At 41.9% G+C, this 19561-nt stretch overlaps 3 protein-coding genes across 7 annotated transcripts in view; all 3 read right to left on the bottom strand.

Annotated features, from left to right (window-relative positions):
• Nucleotides 1-2066: 2066 nt before the first annotated feature.
• myd88 (MYD88 innate immune signal transduction adaptor) lies at nt 2067-8576 on the bottom strand. The gene is made up of 5 exons (XM_080752160.1): nt 8189-8576; nt 7324-7431; nt 5291-5468; nt 4449-4540; nt 2067-4186 (listed from the first exon to the last, which is right to left on the bottom strand). Exons 1-5 carry the CDS (start codon nt 8499-8501, stop codon nt 4032-4034), a joined length of 846 nt encoding a protein of 281 aa, XP_080608286.1. The 5' UTR covers nt 8502-8576; the 3' UTR covers nt 2067-4031.
• A 4459-nt stretch (nt 8577-13035) lies between these two features.
• On the bottom strand, nt 13036-15510 carry cry-dash (cryptochrome DASH; the record flags this gene model as incomplete). Its single annotated transcript, XM_080751749.1, is given in 4 exon segments — nt 13036-13066; nt 13068-13152; nt 13341-13441; nt 15503-15510. Coding segments are annotated over 4 exon segments (225 nt in total).
• Nucleotides 15015-19561, bottom strand: part of map3k22 (mitogen-activated protein kinase kinase kinase 22) — an 80041-nt gene continuing 75494 nt past the window's right edge. For all 5 annotated transcript variants that reach the window (XM_080752150.1, XM_080752151.1, XM_080752152.1 and 2 more), the window contains 2 exons: nt 18005-18182; nt 15015-17893 (listed from right to left, as the gene is read on the bottom strand). In XM_080752150.1, the coding sequence (XP_080608276.1) occupies nt 17665-17893; nt 18005-18182 (407 nt within the window). In that variant the 3' untranslated portion in view covers nt 15015-17664. The remainder of the gene's footprint in view (nt 17894-18004; nt 18183-19561) is intronic.

Here is a 19561-nt window from a genome sequence, read left to right as displayed (position 1 = left end):
CGCACTTCTACCGGGCAGAAAGTGGAGCTGCACGGCGGCCATATTGAGTGTGGAATAAATACTCACCATCACCACTGTTTCCCAAACACTGGGTCGGGACCCATTTGTGGGTCTCGGACATGTTTTTATGGGTCCCTTAATTTTACGTGTTCCTACATTTTGTTGGGTTAATTTCATGAATTAAAAAAGAAAAGAAAAAATGTAATCTAAGGAAATTTCATAAATTAGAAAACAAATGTTTTAAGAAGTAGCCTAGTGAAAATAGCCAATCTACAAGCTCACAACGTGGTGATAAGCGACAAGTTATGAGCTTGTAGATCTGCTAGTTTGGTTCCCAGACAAACGTCTATTTCTCTTTGGGTCATGGGCTAAAAAGATTGGGAACTAGGCTACTGCTCATCATCACCATCATTGATAAGGATATTTCTAACTTCTACTCTACTTGTCTTTAACTCCCCTAATTTATAAAATATGTGTTTAATGTAGGCTATAGTGTGTGGATGATATAATTCAAGTCCGCTGCATATCAAATAACTTTAAACGTTCAGATCATGGATTAACTATTTAGAAATTCCTCCCCACATAGCATCAATACAAGTCCAAAGAGAAATGTTTGGTGTCTTTATTTATATTTACCTTTACTACTCTGTGGACTGATAGGACAATGACGACAATGGGGGGGGGGGGGTGAAGCATATTGTTTAATTCTATCTGACATGAATAAAGATATTCTTAAAAAAAAAAAAATGTTTGGTGTTAAATTACACTCATACATAGGGCCATGTCAATCTATAATATGGTCTGCCACACTTTCAATGGCTGTTTGTCGGTGCCAGACGATGGGCGTGTGGCTGTGTGACGTCCTGTCGTGTAATTGGACAGTATCGTGTTCCTCCCTTTATTATTGGATGTTCAATTGTCATTATTGTGAACTGGACCCCTCCCCAGCTCCTTTTTTGCCAAGAGTCCGCTAGCGACACCTCTGGTGGAACATTTGAAATGCTTGCGGAGTTCCGCCCTTGCTCAAGTATGACACTTGCTGGAGCAAAACGGTACACACTACACACCGTGCTGACTTGTCATCAGTCATAAATCATCACAAGACTACATAAGACTTACAAGTCAAAGCTATTACTCATGAGTTGGATTGATTCCAATAGTAATACACACTGACGTTCAATAGAAGGCCTGTTGATGTACATATTCATTGATAGACTATAAATGATTGATATATTCAATGGCAATAATGTATTCATTCAGTTGTTGATAGACTGTATGACTGTACATTATACAAATATATATGATTTTAATTCATACATCTACTCTTAACTGTTTCCTAACCTCTCCTGTGCTTCATTCCCACAGTGCTGTTGCTGACAGTATTTTCCCCTGTGATCTATCTCTAAAGGTGTATTTATCTTAAAACAGAAAGGTAAAAGACATGCTGTGTATGTAAAAGGTGGTGCAAAATGCAATTTATTCATTAAGTTATGTGCCATTTTCTAGCATGGGCCTAACAGCTCCAGAAAAGGGCAGTGAACACAAATCTCAAAGCAATAAATAAAAACTTGAACGCCATTTATTGACGTAACATTTTCATATACGTGTATGTAAAATGAAGATAGATAAAACATCACTTGAGAGAGAGAGAGATTGCTCCATATTACTGCAACACTGTAGTGCAACACAGGTATACAGGAAGTTTCACAATCAGTTCACAATATCAATGCAAATATCTACAAGCCTCAATCTCATGAGGAAGTGGCTGGTGCAGTGCAGGAAAAGCTACAGTGGTTGACACAAAACATTTGTCTGCTAGCTACTACTGCTACTACTTTATTCCTCTACCAGCACCTCTACCTTTTTATGCAAAAGGTTTGCAATTTCTATTGCTCTCAGTCTCCCTCATGTTCACTCGCAGTACCTTTGGGTGCATAGTAAGCAGGTTGAACGTGACAGTTTCATTCATAATTGTACAAACACAACCACCACCACTTTGCCTGGTTAATAAACCAGACCGAACACATGTGTGATAGAGGCTGGCAACGCCAGGCAACCACCACAAGCATTGACTTCTGTATTTCACTCCAAATGCTGAGTTTGAGGAGGCAACCTCCCCTAATCTTTACATTAAGAGGAACAAAGCAGGGAAATTGCATAGGCATGAAATAGTCTCCATTGTACTGTCACATTACATGCCAATTAAAAAAAATCTCTCTTTAAACATCAACATATTTTCAAATTTATTTTGCGTATTCCACATTTACATTTGATCAAATCAAATGACCCTTAGAAAAAACCAATACTGGCAAAAATACAGGTTTGAATTTTACACCATGTGGGATGCTGTTTATTTTGGGAACATTTTTGTGTACTGTTCTATTTTAAAATCAAACACGATTTATTGACGTAATTATATTTTGTTATGTTCATGTGTGAAGTGGTCCCTCTGGATAAAACTGGAAAAAACACCATGAAAAGCTGATTGAAAGATGCACTCGAGGGGAAGCCATTAGGGCAGTCCAGAATCGTACTTGTCCCATCAACCGTAGATACTTCATCAGCAAGACCACATTTGACATTAGAGCAGGGGTCTTCAACGTGTTTCGGATCATGGACCCCTTAGTTGAGAGAGATGAAGCAGGGACCCCCCAATACATGTTGTACAAAATGATGTTGAAGAGTTTGAACTTTTCCATAGATTTCAGAGACTTGTCTATCATCGGTGTATGTCAGACTTGGATCCATATTGTGTCTTTGCAGACATTTAACCACTTTAAACCCTCAATACATAGTAAACATTACCTTTCCCTCTGTACTTGGTCTGCTCTTTTTTTTCCTCTACACCAAACCTATTTTCCGGGGGGGGGGGGAAAAGTCAAGCTACAAGTTCACAGGCGTAGTGAGCTTGTAGATCGACTATTTTTGGCTAAAGTTCTCCTCAGAATAAGGATGCTGGGGTTCAAAAAGTTAATGAAAAAAAAGAAGAAGAATCACACAAAGATTTGGTGGCCCCCCCTGTAGTAACTCTGAGGACCCCCTATTGAAGACCCCTGCACTAGAGTTTCCAGGTCCAGAAGTGAAGAAAATTTCTTCTGAGAACTCATACTACTGTCGTCGAACTCAGCATCATCATGGGTTGCGCATTTCCTCTTTGAGCTTCCGACAGCCACCACAAACGGAACTGTTGCAAAGTTGCCATTGCGATTTTTTCATCCTAAGGTAAGTGGCTACTGAGGGCGGGGGGGTTGAAAAGTGGCACATTTTAAGATGCAATCGAAAGCTTCCTGGACAATGTAATCAAAATTGTAATCAAGCTTCCTTGGCAATGTAACTATCATCTAATTACATATTCTTCTATATGTAATCAATATGGGGAAATCTTGCTCTTTCGACGAGTCATTCTTTCGACTATGAGTGTCGGCAGGTTAGCTACTCCCCCGCGTCATGGTTACTGAGGTTAGGGTTAGGGTTAGGTTTAGGCGTAGAGGTTTTAAAACATTCACCCACGTCGGCAGGTTAGCTACTCACCCGCGTCGGCAGGTTAGAATTTCACCAGGTTAACATTCACCTGTGTCGAAAGAATGAACAGTCGAACAGATGCTATGTCGCAATATCGACACACTCCCATCAATATCTGGGTTGATTACTATTTTTTGTAATCTCATGTAATCCAGATTACAAGTAGTCAGCTGCCCAAATAATTATTTTTATTACGCTAATAATAAGCTTTAGGGAGCACCTATGGCAAAAAATTAAAAAAGGATCTGAACCGGGGTCAGCTGTGAGAAGGACTATACAGCCTTATTTATAAGGTAACTCTTACTCTGTGAGCCTCTGATGTGCCGCTGGTGTGCTGATGTCTGTTCATTTGATTCATGTTGTACGACGACAGGCCCTCATGAGGCACCAAAATGACTCTTTCAAAGCTATTTTGAACAACAACAGAAAAAACGTCATGGCATGGCACCAAAGCTGCCATGGCCTGCTTGCTGTATCATTAAAAGACTCCCCTGCTCCTTGGTTGGTGATCACCTCAGCGAGAGAGAGCGGCTCAATCGGCTCCAGAACCAGGCCTCTGAGCAAGGCCGTGTTTTGTCGAGGACAGTGAGGAAGCGAAGGATGCTGGGGAATGGCTTCGTCATGGACTTGTAAACCACAGGGATGAGCCGTTTGCTTCGAGCTCCTGTATGGTGATTGGAGGACAATATTACATTATTATAAATGCATTTTTTTATTTTCTTTATATTAAATTTTGGGGCGGTGGGGGGGGTGTAATATTTTGTTATTTCAGCTTGTCTTTTTCAGAATCAAAGTACTGTAAAACGGTGTGTGTGTGTGTGTGTGTGTGTGTGTGTGTGTGTGTGTGTGTGTGTGTGTGTGTGTGTGTGTGTGTGTGTGTGTGTGTGTGTGCGTGCGTGCGTGTGTGTGTGTGTGTCTGGCCTTACCAGGACAGAGACTGAGGGCAAACTTGGTCTGAAAGTCACAGGCATCACTGGCCAGGTACTCATCAGAAATGACGGCCACCATTCTCTTGCACCTGGACATTAGATCAGACATTATGCATGAAACATGTATACAGAAGCTACACGTTCTCTGCCAGCCATTGCAATTAAAACAAGCTCCTAAATTAAAGCGCCACTATGTAACTTTTTAACAACTATCCACAAAATGATAACGTTACATGTCAATCAACCTTCCATAAATGTATAGACCCAGGGGCTAGGGGTCCCTGCTAGGGGCTTGACAGTATAGGGGAGACAATTAGTTTCATCCTGGCATTTGCCAAGGCACTAAGGCAGAACTGCCAGTCAAAGCGAAGATCACCTGTCTGATTAAATGCAGAATATACACAACAGATTCATAATATGAGTACAGTATGTATTGTAGCCTACCTAGGGCTGTCCCGAACTCCCGATTATGACATTTTACATGACCATTGATAATTGCGATTAACGATAAAAATGTGTTTTTGTCGTTGAGAATTACGTTTGGCTTGTTGCACATGGCAGATATGACACATAACCTAAAATATACAAATAAATGAATGACATTATTTGAAAACTTTATACTTAAAAAAGAACATTGATAGTGGAAATAGGAGAAGCTCACAACGCGTCGCGACCGTCGCGTTGTGAACTTGTAGATCTGCTATTTCCACTATTTTTGAAAAGGTTTGAAAATATGAAAATATTTCAACATGGAAACAATTATGACAAAAATAATTGCGATTACGTCAAATAATTGCGATTAGACGATTATGTAATAATTGTGACAGGCCTAAGCCTACCTCTTCTCAATGAGTTCACTTGTTATGGTCCAGACACAGGAACCTGGGAGGACATCTCTGTCGAACACACACAGCTTCAGCTTGCTCTCTGTCTGTTCCAGCTGCTGAATCATCTCATGAACAAAACTGAGGTCACTTTGGCAGTAACAGATGAAGGCGTCAAAAAACTCTGGTGTACCTGTAAAGCACAAAGGAAGGAGAGGGGAGTAGATTCACATTTATTCCCGTGGGTTATTTTCATGATGGCAGAGTGGTTTGTGACCACATGGGCTCTGATGCCTGACAGCGAGTCAGGCATCAGAGCCCATGATCTTTTTTTTTATTCCCGAGCCCAATGAACCTTTGCTGCAGGTCAGTCCCCGGCTCTCTCTCCATCTGTGGATAGAGATGTAACATTTTTTATGTTATATCGATTCCGATACCCATAACTTGCGTATCGGTCAATACAGAATACCGATCGATCCAATACCAGTGGGTCATTTAAATAAATTTGGGACAGTACTTCTCAAAGTGGGGTCCTGGGACTATCTGGGTTCTTTGAGGGTGTTCCAAATGGACCCTTTACAGGTCTGTAACTCTAAAGGGGAGCACACACTGAATGTGGACGGCTGAGCAGCGTCGCGTCGCTGTATCGATGCACGTGATGTGCGCGGTAACCCCAACTAGACGCGGCGCGCTGCCACACAGCACATCCATTTCCCCGGTGGGGAGAACCATGGGAGAACATGTTCACCGCACGGCAACGCTGGAAAAATAGAACAGCGGCGTATCGGCGCGGCAGGCGAGGCGGCAGACCCGCAGCTGCGCACGTCTGACGCTACCGGTGTGAGTTAGTTAATTGAAAATAATGGGGCCGTATGTTTGGACGCGCCGCTTCTGCGCCACCTCCACGTCCGGTGTGTGTTCCCCTTAAGAGTCTACAAATGGAACCAAATGGACCTGTAAGGGTCCATTTGGTTCCATTTGTTCTCAAGACTCATTTATTTTTACTAGCTTTTAATGTTGCTTAAATCTGTTTTTTTGTTGTTGTTTGTTTGTGCTTAAATCTGTCTTTTACCTTGTTTCATGTTCCTTTTTTCCTATGTCCTGTGATTGTTGCACAGGGCTTCATTGAGCAGTTTTGGCCATTTCTATTGTTGTAAATATGTTATATAAATAAATCTTGATTTGATTTGATGTGAATTGATGGAGAAGGAGAATATAATTAAAAAAAATCTTTGAATGTGCCACTATTTGAACTGAAACTGTTCTTTTCTTCATCCTTGTAAATGCATCAGTTACATAGTCATAGTTGAAGTCACCAGTCTCTGTTTCTTCCCTTCTCAAGATGATCCATGCTCTCCAGGATGTTTATTTGTATTTTTCCAATTAAACACAAAATAGGTTTGGGTATATTCACTATCTTGACACTATTACAACTGTATCTACATCATCGTATATGAATTGGAAGATGAAAACACAGAACATTATGTCTAATTGAATTGAAACATGCATAATCATGACTGTTCTGGACGGGTACACATTAAAGTGTATTACCCCCTCAGGCCGGGAACATATTTTTGTGTATTACAGTATGTACAGTATGTAGCTAATATTTTACGTTTTTCGTGTTCTTTTCTTTTCTATGAAAGCCAAGGGTGTAAGCTATCAAATGGTTTTGGAATTTTGTTTCTAACTGCTACAGAGGCTGAGTAATACGTTTTCCAGAAAAACAGTGGGTAATTTTTCAAATCAGACTTAGGTCTATCCACCTGTTTCCACAAGACTTTACAGTAGCATTATCTGCGGGACACTTCCGGTTAACAGCAGACATACAAGCTCACGTCGCGTCGCAGATGCAACCGTTGTGAGCTTGTAGATCACACTAGGCTGCGACGCCGGAAATGCCGCTCGCCTTCTGCGCAATGCACGATGGGATGTTGGAAAGTTGTGGATAAGGCTTTATTCAAATCGGACTTAGGCCTAAGCAATGTGAGTTATTAAGAACGGAGCATAATGTGCAGCTTGCATGTGTGTGTACTGTGTATACTGACCCTCCTCGTCTCGCGTGGTTAACGAACTACTGGGCACACAGCTGTCTACCTCAGGAACTTGAAGTGGTGGTTCCGCCTGCCTTTCAAGATACCTCCTGATGTCTTCATCTAATAATGTCCAAGCGCATTATGGGCAGGGCAGCCACACAGATAAACAAACAATCAATAAACAGAAACAATCATACTTTAGTAATAGACCAGTCCATCATCAAAACAAATGTGCTTGGGTGGCTAAGTGGTAAAGTCCCTGCCCACCACCACAGAGGTTTGGGTTTGAATCCATCATGGTGCATCCGGCTTTGTCGGGCGTCAACACAAACACAATTGTCACATGTTTTGGGGAGAGAAGCCGGGGAGGGTGATATTGGTCATTGCATGTAATCCTACAGGCTGCATGGGGCAGCACCTGTCAGCGGGTAGTGTTCCTCCCGGTAGGGGCTCCTCACTGGCAGGTGAGGCAGTAGGATACAACAGCAGTGACAACACAGAAATGCGTCTGGGGAGGAATCAATTGGCATAACAATGACTAAATTGGGTAGAAAAAGGGGGTAAAAGATTATAAATATATATATATATATATATATATATATATATATATATACAGAGAGAGAGAGAGAAAGAAGGCTAAATCTGAACAAAACAAAAGCAACAAGCATTATTAACTACAGTAAGTACAGGGGGTCCACCTTATGTTCCCCAGGTTCTATGTTCCCCACAGGTTAACCTCCATTAGTTTTACTGAGGTTAGGGTTAGGTTTAGGTGGTAAGAAAGTGGGGAACATAGAACCTGGGGAACATAGAACCTGGGGATAGGTACGGTCCCAAGTACAGTAGTAGGTCTACTAGTAGGTAGGACTACACTCACCTATTATGGGACGCAGGTCTTCCACAACGTCCATTCTCTCCGCTTCCTCCAGGATGGACAGTAACTTCCCAACGGTCGCAGACGGACTCTTGGCTTGCCAGTCGTTTAGTATATCTAAGGTGGGGTTTCTTGACGACTCGTAATTTCTGATCTCCAAATATTCAAAGCCCATGAGCTCCGCCACAGCCGTCCAGTCCGCGGCGACGGTGGTTCTCGGATTCAGAAAAAGTCCAAACTTTTTTCTCACACCCATGTTCAGTGCATTCAGTGGAATTGATTCGTAGCAAATCTTTGATTCACAGCAGCGAGCCATTATTCCAGTGTTGAAGATGCTGGTTTAAGCTATACGAGTTCTTCACGTGTCATCCTCAAACTTGACAGAAAAATGATTTTGTAGAACGTTTCCGGGACAGAGAAGAATGAGGAAATAATGTAGACTATTTACTGCGTCACGGCACGGGGGGAGGAGTTGAACAGTATTTATAACTTGTCATTTGTGTTGTGTTGTACTGTACTGTATTGTCTGTTTCGTATTGTCTTGTTAATTGTACGTCATGATGTTTGAATAAAGATTTATATAAAAAAAAAACAGAGTACTTTCTATTTCAAATTTCCAGGTAGTAGCCTAATAGTATATTGATTAATTGATTATTATAGAAATTATTGTTGGAGCCTTTTGCAATCAATCTTAATTAAGTGGCAGCGTGGTAAGTTCATTCTGAAAGAGATATTTCAATCGAATAAACATACAAAAAAATAATATCTTCGTTCCTTTAGCCTACTCATCAGAATCGGAGTAGGCTAAATAAAGGAGAGAGAGTAGCCTAGGCTACCCAGCAGCTTCATTTAGATCTAAACTCGAGTTGTCTGCTCATTTCTTTGTGTCATTTCACTTGTTTAATCTGTATCCATTCCTGTCTGAATTCTTTATCCTGATTGGCCAAAATTGGCATCCTGACCTGAAAATGCATTTTCTGCCCAATAAAGAGCTGGTCAACATGGAGAGACTCAATGAGTTGCCTGCTATCAAAATATAGAGCTATTTAACATTTATTTTAACCAAAGAAAACCACTTGCCCTACATTTAATGTTCTATTTAAATTAAATTGTATAGCGCCCTACCCACTACCACCCTACACTTTGAAGGACTCACCCTCTCTGAATTGAGATGCAGGAATGTCTGTCTATTTGGCTGCTATATTGTAGCCATGTTCTTGAATCTTGACACAGCTGCTGTAAATGTGGTTGGCTAGATACTACATGCTAACAATGCACCTTGTTCATGAGTGATTTAATAGGTGAATGGGCACAGGTTTCCCAAAATAGTTCTCCCCTGTCTGCTGTCACCTCTCAAAGTAGCCTATTATTCATCAATCATACAATGGCAGAAATGAAAATAGTGCCCAAGTTATTTAAGCTGCTGTACATTTTTAGGTGGGACGGGAGACAACTATTTTTGTGTGATGGGGGACAAGAGCCAGCAAATTTGAAACTGGAATAATTGATGCTCATTATCTTTGTGGAGATGAGATAAAATTGGTTTCCTGACTTCACTATAGCAATGATTCCAAATAACCCCCTGATTGTTTTTCTGTTTGTTTACAAATATCACTTACACAAATGTACAAATTTGTTCATTTTAACCATAGACTGCATTTTAACTACCGGTAATCTGTTTTTTTTTTTTTTTTTCTCTCTCTCTTTTTTTTTCGCCACTAGGGGGGCGAGAAGAACTTCTGGGCCAAAACTATGATATCCCTGGCCAGGAAGTTGTCCCAGGCTCGCTACAACAATCTGCAGCCCATTTCGAGGTGAATCCTACCAGACTACATTTTAGCACACTTACCTTACAGGAACCAAAGAAAAAGTCTGATTGCTATAGGGCAGGGGTGTCCAAAGTGCGGCCCGGGGGGGAAATGCGGCCCCAGGACACATTTTATATGGCCCCAGGATTCATTCCTCAATTTAATTCCTAAATTGTATTATAAACAGCCCACCAGCACCGTCAAACAAGAATATTTTATGGTATAATTTGTCAGGATTCCTTGTTCCCTGTTCATTCTGAAGGGGTCAAACTGGTTACATTTGGTAATGTGAGTTATTTGTTTTTTTGTTCAGAGCACACACCTGACAAATTAGCATTAATATTAAATATTGATGATGATAGTTAAATAAAATATTGTAATTTCGATGGATATGTATGTGACTTTGTTATGGTCCAACCGAAAGGACATTTTGTCAGGAGATATAGTCGGCCCTTGGCTGATGCGACGTGTTGTGAGCTTGTAGATCGGCTATTTCCATTATCAATGTTCTTTTTAAAGTATAAAGTTGTCAAATCATTGTCAGTCATTTCTTTGTATATTTAGGTTATGTGTCATATCTGCCATGTGCAACTTCAAAGTCTAAAAACAGAAATGTAATTGCCAATGACAAAAACACAATTACCTGTAAATCGTTAATCGCAATTATTTGAGTGACAATTAATCGTCATGTAAAATGTCATAATCGTGACAGCCATATGAATCGTTAATTTCATTATCATGTTATCATGTCAATGACACAGTTATAAAGTATAGTACATTCTGCATCGCAGCACCAATTATGTCATCCAAATCTCAGAAAGGGAGGTGTGCCAGCCAGCCAGCCAGGCCAGATTATACTTTTTATAGGCGTATTCTTGGCAGGCAGGCATGCACACACTGTAAATGTATACACATTATTGTACATGTATAGTCCAGATCCTGGTTGACCCTATTGAACTTCCTGTTCTCTCTGTGATCATTTCCTATGGTGTACCAGCAGAGCTGTGTAAATACTGTAGCCAGTTTCCATAAATACTATACAGACCACATCAGTCAACCTTGGAAAGAGAAAACAAGAGAATAATGTGTTGTCAAACTGCATTTCATAGCGGTAATCATAAAATCCTAAATGAACTTGGTCAGTGTAGGTGTTGTAGGCCTACATAATTTAAGACTTATATTTTGTAAATAATAAACCTGGATGTTTGATCTATGTTTGATAGTGATGACATTCATTCAAATGTTTTTAATTGTCTCACAGACTGAGCCTCAAGTACCCTATATTCTCTCTAGACATAATGTCAGTGAACAATATAATTTAGAAGTGAATGCTTACATTCAAACTTCTAATCAAGACCAAGGTCTTTTGTGAGGAAGATTTGGCGCCCTCTATTGGACATAAAGCAAAGTTGAAGATATAAGAATAGAATATAATTGTCTGTTTTTTTTCTCACTGTATATTTTGCACATAATATAATGTGAAATTTGCATTTACCCATCCTATAACTACTAGGAGCAGGGCACTTCTGTGCGGCCCTCAGTGATTGATAGATTGATAGATTGATAGATTGACTGATGGATATTTTCAATGTTATATGTGGACACATTCAGTGCATCTACTGTATCAACTGAATTATGTGAACATTAAGGAGTGAAACTGTTATAACCTTTCCATGCATTGAAAAGCTTCATATCTGTCGTTCAGTGAATGCATTTGCCTTGGAGTCTTGGATTCACAAATATACTGTTCCATAGTCTGTTGCACACAGACTCAGTATGACAGAAGTGGGGTTTGAGTCTCTGGCCAGAGCCTGGGTCTCTGACATGGGAAAGCCAAGTGTTGTAGGCTATAAGACACAACATGAAACCCCAAATACATCAGAATAAGTATCAATAGAGTGAAAATAACCAAGTAAATCAATACATGCACAGCAATTGGCTTTGTGAGATTGTTGCAGAGGCATAATGATGACTTATTAAGGAGTTGGCATGAAGTACATATTACATACCATAAGCCAGGGGTGTCCAAAGTGCGGGCCGGGGGCCAATTGCGGCCCGCCAGCCCAAGGACAAATTTTATACGGCCCGCAGCTTCATTCCTAATTTGTATTATAAACGGCCCGCCAGAACGGTCAAACAAGAATATTTTCCCAGAGTATAATTTCTCAGGATTCCTTGTCTCATTCTGAAGGGGTCAAAGAAACTCTATTTTATTGTGTTTTACCTTGCATGTCTGGTTACATATGGTAAATGTGAAATAAGGTTGCATTACTTATTTGTGTTTTGTTCAGAGCACACAGCTGACAACCCTTGGGTGTTTTAATATGTTCTAATGTGGCCCCCTTGCCTGGTTTGGACAAGTTTGGACACCCCTGCCATAAGCCATGGTATGTAGGCTTATACCATAAGCCTACATACCATAAGCCCGACAGGGGTTCTCAAAGTGGGGTCCAGGGTAGCCTGGAACCAGACCAATCCATCGGCCTGGGCAAAAAAACTCTGGCCCTGCTCAATTGTGAATCCATTTCCTCTCCCCCAAAATTTGGGGGACCAATCAGGCCCCATCATTGGTCTGTTCTATCCAATCGTGTCCAGAGCCATTTTTTTAACACACCCCTTGGAAATAAAAATTCTGCTCGTGAGTCCAGACTAATATCCGATACGCAGTGAGGAATTAGTATGAGCAACGCCAGGCTAGGTCCAGGGGGTTCCAAAAGGACCCTTACAGGTCACTGTAACTATGAGAATGTAAAAGGTCGCTTTGTGCAGCGTTTCAAGCTTGTAGATCAGCTATTCTGCATACCTTTGTGTGATGCTGTAGTTAGTATTGTGATCAAGTAGGACGTTCATTTAAAAAGATTAAAAAAAATGGAGATGAGGGGTTTCTTCCTGACAGCAACAACGTTTTTTAGAAGGCTTTTTTTTAGAGTCGACCTCATGTCTTAATGGGTTGAAATTCAAACGTTTGGGAACCCCTGCCATAAGGTAAACAGGAACTCATGTACAGTGCATAATCACTTATTTTTACCTGTAAGGTCCAGATCATCTGCCTTCCTCTAGCCCAGCGGGGAGTTTGGCTTGGGGTTGGCAGAACAAGCCTCACCCTGCCCTGGGTCTCCACTGCCTTCCTGAACTGGGTGTACCACATCGGCAGGCAGACTACCACACCAGGAAGGGAAGATACACAAGATGTGGTCCAAGTAAAATCTGTGTCACTAAACACTTTCTTACTTAAAAAAAAAGAAGTCGGTTTCCCCCGTTCACATGCTCGTGGGGAAAACAGCAAACGCTGCACTTGCATAAAACGGATATGAAGGCATGGCCTCTCTCTCACGTCACCTGGATATGTGTTTGTTGGAATGGGAGATGGTCTCGCTGGTACAGCGTTGAGCCCCAGCAAGTGTGACCTTTGACCCTGATCTGGGCACAGACATCCTTCACTCCTTTCCTTTCTCAACTGCTCACTCCTCAGCTACAGTACATACCTACAGCAGTGCCACACATCCAATACCTGTTGTATCCATTGTCAGAGTAACAGTTGTAGTCTACCCGTCTGTCTGTCTGTCTGTCTGTCTGTCTGTCTGTCTGTCTGTGTCCCTTTTATGCAGTGTTCTCTGTGTCTGTCTGCTTGTGTTCCTTTTATACCCATATATGGGCATAAAATGGTTTCTGTTAGTGTGGTTCCCCTGACATCACAGTAATGTCAGAGCGTGATGTCAGAGCTTAATCAACAAGCGTTACCCAGACAGACAGACAGACAGACAGACAGACAGACAGACAGACAGATACGGTCAAGATGTGACGGGTCTGGGTCTCATACTAAACTGCAACCTATGGTCGCAACAATTTGACCAATGTCTGGTTCAGTCCTACTCCCAGCACTGACTGAATCCAGCTGCTAGACCAGATCAACAAGTACCTCTTCTGGCTTATCACAGAACACACACACACACACACACACACACACACACACACACACACACACACACACACACACACACACACACACACACACACACACACACACACACACACACACACACACACACACACACACACACACACACACACACACACACACGTTTCTATTGCTATACTTGTGAAGACAATAAACATGTCTTCTAAAATGTCTAATACAAATCTTTTCCTAATTGTAAGCCTAATACTCTATTTCTCACATTCTACAATAGTTGTGTGGCGATGTGGCCATCACAAGTATAGTAGTACACGTGCGTGTGTATTACTACACACACACACACACACACACACACACACACACACGTGTCCCTAGTTAACAGCAAGGTGCATCCTGGGTAAGGGGTAATGTAACTTCCCCCTCAGTGTCAGGACTGAATAGTGGGAACGATGAGTGAGCCAGGCAGCTAAGTGAATGTAAACATGACCTGTAGAAGCCCAGGTGTGTCCTGGACTCCTGGCTCTGTGTTATTATAATGGCAATATGAAATCCTCGAGAGCCAATGAAACCAAACATCATTGAGCTCACATACTGTATGTCACAATAACATGAACAGCATTTATTTTAAAACAAAAATTGTTAAAAGTTTTAAAGATGTAGTAGCTTACTCTATATTCCAACTGCTCTGTACCTGTACTGTAAATCAGTAAGCCTGCTACAGTATGTCTCTTTATAAAAAAAAGAATAGGGCAATGCCTGTGTGTGTCCCCCTCGGTTATGCAATAGCCATTATCATAGTAGGCCGACTTGGAGGCCAGTCTATGATATCAGGTCTGTGACGTCATTTTGATGACATCAGGGAACTCCATAAAAGGGAGGGATTTTCGGTTGTGGACAATCAGCGATCCCACTGACTTCCCACTCTTCACTGGACTCGCTCGGGTCGTCGGCGACACACATGCCAACTTTGAAGTCTCAAGATAACGAGGAGGAAAGTCAGACAAAGATTCCGTTAAAATGCTACCAGATAAGAATACATTGGACACTTAACAGTGTGGCCATTGGGCCTGTATGTTTATAAAACAAGACAATCGATATACAGATCAATATAGGCATAGACCCTTCTTTTAATAAGTTAAATGTACAAAAGTGTTCATACATTTAACATTTCAAGGCTTTGTCATTAAGGCAAAATATTATTTTCTGCCCCAATCAAAAACCACATTACCTTCTCGCGTGATGGCCTGTAGGAGCTCAGAGATGATGTCTATAACAGTACAATCTACTGTATACATAGGGTTTTTCCATCAGATAGATTTGTATATAATGTAAAGAAAATCCATACAAAAGTGCAGTACAATATGTATTTACAGTACAATCATTATGTTTTTGTTTAGTTTTTTTTTTTCAATATAGAAAATAACCTCAGCAAAGCCTGTGTGCTTACTACTGAATAGCTGTTCTCACCCTGGTGAAAAATGCTTTTCGCATAATGGTGTGAACATTTTTTATTTGTTTACAAGGCAGAATAAGGCACTGATCAGGGTAAAAAAAGATGTGATCATTCCTTTGCTAAGTGCCAATGTATTATACCTGGCCATTTTGCCTAAGCTACAATAGCTAGCTACCTATGTCCACTTCTCAAATAAAAGCATTTGGCTCTGCCTTTACTACGTGCACCCTCGGGTGACATACAATAGTGTATTGTATTCTTGACTTGGGTTGACTAATAATTTTCGAATTCCAATTAAAGATTCCTATAGGTTCCAAATGGACCCTTGCAGATCCATTTGGTTCCATCTGTACACTCTCAAGAGCTATGGTGGTCCTTGAAATTAAAACATTTGAGAACCATCGGTAATGTAATTGTATAGCAGACGTGAAGTATGCTCATCCGGTTCCGGGAAAGGTTTCCGAATGTGAACAGATTCCGACTCCTCAATGTTGGATATGGTTCCCCCGATTCTGGATCCCGACCCTATTCTTGACGTTAACCTCACACTCAGTAAAGGTGTTACTGTAGAAAGCAAAGCCAAAACAAGGCAATGGGGTGACTGGATGCATGTTGAAAAAGAAAATCACTTAGAGACACTGCTTTCGATGAGCCTCTCGATGCAATTTCTCAGCATACTCTTCATAGGCATTACATTTCAATGTTGATACAAAACGATTTGGTTTGGACAGTCTACTGTGCACAAAAGCTGCCATGAAACCGGAAATGGCCATAGGGCTCTTAAGTGACAACGACGACAACAACACAATCTAAGTTTAATACTGAAAATTAAATCAACCTACAATTGCTGATTTACATGGTGCGTCTCTTTTTTAACTTATTCCATTTCTCTTTGGCCACTTCTGTGTGGAACAGGTTTCACTGCGAGGAAGCTGAACAGCCCACTGGAATGAGTTGGTTGGTGGTTCACATTCACAACTCCAGTCCTTGGAGAGGGACCCAGAATACTGCTGGCTTTCATTCTGACCGGCTCATCAGGGACACTGGGAGAATGCAATCGACTGCTTGAGTTAATATGAGTTCCCAGGACCAGAGTTGAGAACGACTGGGCTCAAGCCTAATTTACTGTATACTTCGTCACATGACAACGTTGCATTTTCTTTAGTTGAAGTTCAGTTCTACACTGTCTGTCGTACGATGAAGTATGAACTAGGCATCACTGTTGGTGTTGCCTAAACATCAACCTCGCCAGCTATAATGCAAACATTTTGGTTTTCTCAAACATTTGAAAAAAAAAGAAAAAAAAAAGAAACTACACAAATAAAAACAAACGTGTCAAATATAAAAATATTAATTTACTAATTTGATTATCCTGCCTGTTGGAAATGCTTCAATGCATGATATCAAAAGTGCAATGGCTGAAAAATGTACTCCTTCCAAACTGGGCTGTGAGTGCTGCGGGTCTAGGGTAACGGCAACCCTATAGTAAAAAAAAAGGACATTCTCACTTACAAACTGTTATTGTAAGGCGTTGACAAAAATACATTTACATATTTCAGGTCATGATAGAAATCCCCCTCTGGGAAGGTGACTTTGTACACGTTATTTGTCCGTCTGTCATAAAAAAATATTTTATGATCAGAATTTTCAACTCATAGCTAACTTAGGCTTCTGAATAACTTTACAGTAGGCCTACATGTAACATCACGTGATCAATTTTGGGTAAAAAACAATCACAAGTGAATCACAATCACATAGTGCCAGGCAAAAAATCCTACACGTTATTGGCAGTTGCTTGAGCGTATTATAGTAAAAGACCCACTAATATTTCTTGAAAACGGTTTTGTCATTTTGTTGACACAGAGACATCGTTGCTTTCTCTTAAGTAGGGTGACTTTCCCTACACGGGCAAAGAGGCCTACCTATGGTCCTTTCAGCCAGCTGGATTGTTAGGTGCGCTCTCTCGCACACCATGCCCCCCTCCCCTCCCCTCCCCGGGGGGAATGAACAGCGATGCCTTGGACAACGAGGAACGGCCGGAAACAGTTCACCCAGCCTCCCTTTATGAATGACCGTGTCTAAGCCAGTTGGGAGAGAAAAGAGAAGGAGGCTGGCGCTTCAGTCCTGGGCAAGGCAGAAACCGGTGATTGTCAGTGGGACACGAAGTCCAAGAGTGGTGCGGCGGGGCCATGCAGCCTTGAGTGACAGGGGTCCCTGGGGACGGGGACGGGCCAGAGAGAGAGAAGGGGAGGCGCTGGAGACCGCGGAGGCCTTGATGGCAGGGTGGGGGATCCTAGAAGGTTCAGAAGCCACCCTGAACAAAAGGGTGGCTGAGCAGTACTTCTGCAGTCGGCCTCCACTTCTCCTCTACAAACACCTGCCGCAGGAAGTCCCTGCCTGCGTCGGACACCCCCTCAGGAAGCACGGGCTTTGTGGGCTGCGTTGCAATCTTAAAGATGGCTGCCATCGCCTCGTATTCAGCCCAGGGAGGTTTCTGGGTCAGCATTTCCACAACGGTGCAGGCAACACTCCTGACAAGACATGACAAGGCATTAGAAGGAGTTTGTACAAAAATAAAACACATTCTGGTTGTACTGGCAAACAAAACATGTTCAAATGAGCGCCGTTTCCCACGTGCTTACCATACGTCAGCTTTCCGTCCATAGCCCTCTCCGTTGATGACTTCCGGGCTCATCCAGTAGGGGGTGCCAGTGACGGACTTGATGCCTGTCCCAGACATGCAGATGGTCTGGATACGTTTGCTGGCTCCAAAGTCTCCCAGCTTCACATTCCCAGTGGAGTCTCTCAGGATGTTAGCACCTGGAGGACAGGAATATAAAACAGGGCCAGTTATTTAAGAGCATCCTGAGGACTGTCAGCATTTTCATTTTGTGTAATAATCATTCCACTTATGTTGGGAATCTGTTGGGATTTTTTATTGTGATGGGTAAAAATCTTTGCCAGTCTTTCATGGCACTTTTTAGTATTGAATCAATGAAAAATGGTATGTTGGCATTGTCACATTCATTCATTTGTTCAGAGGAGTGTAAACGCACACCCTTATATGGAGGTGCTGGCTGCAGGTGCAAGACAGAAGATGAAAGCAGCCACACACAAATAGCCATAGTGTACTGCCTATACCTATGTTTGATACGAAGACATTGGCACTGAAGCTGCGATTGTGTGCACGGCTACTTTGATCTTCTCTCGGCATTGTCACATTCCTCAATCATATCAAAAGTGTTGTACAGTGCAACACTGCAACTGAGCAACAATTCTCAGGGTAACGGAAAAGGATATGATATCTAAACTCTTCCTCTCCTCGCTATGGCGAGTGCATAGTAAGGAACAATAAGCGAGCATTGTGGAAAATTGCCACGGTGTCCGTTGACCCTCAAGTGGTGAAAATGTGTCTGTGAGTGTGCGTGTGTCAACACACTGTATTGACAGGGACACCCCAACTCCTCCATTCTCAGTAATTTTCCATCATAATGTCTACGTTGCTTCCTCCAGGACCTCCACTTGTTTGATCAGTGACTAATAAACGCCAACCACTCGCCCTCCACACCCATCAAAGGGCTGAAAGCATTTAGAAGAGAGAGAGCTCGAGAGAGACACTAGAATAGTGGTTCCAAAACGTTTTAATTTCAAGGACTCCCGTAACTCTGAGGGTGTACAAAGGAAACCAAATGGACCCGTAATCCCTTTGTACACTCTCAAGAGTTACAGAACTGTAAAGGGTCCATTTGGAGCCTCCTCAAAGAACCCAGAGGTCCCCGGTTCCCACTTTGAGAACCACTCGACTAGAACACATACTGGATTCTAAAACCATTCATGGTTTTTCACGTGTTCTCAAAAGCAGCAGAAGACACTCCTGTTCATCGTACAGTAAATAAAGCCTTCTAGGTTTCCATTGGCTCTTGGGGAGTGTCTTGTTCACAGCCTATCACACTCTGTGCTGTACATTGAGAGAGCTTATGGTGGCGACGTGGAGTGCTATGCAAATACCATATGTGCTGACAGCTTCATTAATTTGTACAGACAAACCAGCGCAGTGAGGGAGGATGAGCGCGAGTCTGCGCGCACACACATACACACCGTAAATTACACATACTGTAAAGCACGTCGCTACAGTAAGTGGAAAATCCCACCCGCAGACATGCACACAGAGTCACCCTCTGTCTTTGAAAAGCAGCATA

This window comes from Nannobrachium achirus (assembly GCF_963921795.1).
Source record: "Nannobrachium achirus genome assembly, chromosome: 21".
Lineage (NCBI taxonomy): Eukaryota > Metazoa > Chordata > Actinopteri > Myctophiformes > Myctophidae > Nannobrachium > Nannobrachium achirus.
This window is presented reverse-complemented; position numbering and strand designations above follow the sequence as displayed.

Bases quoted from the DNA above. Each gene is read 5' to 3' on its own strand.
- myd88 (XM_080752160.1), bottom strand. From the start codon at position 8,501: ATGGCTCGCTGCTGTGAATCAAAGATTTGCTACGAATCAATTCCACTG. The intron at 7,432-8,188 runs GTGAGTGTAGTC...GGACATTATTAG, and splicing joins AGACCTGCGTCCCATAATAG to ATGAAGACATCAGGAGGTAT. The intron at 4,187-4,448 runs GTAAGGCCAGAC...ATCACCATACAG, and splicing joins TGCCCTCAGTCTCTGTCCTG to GAGCTCGAAGCAAACGGCTC.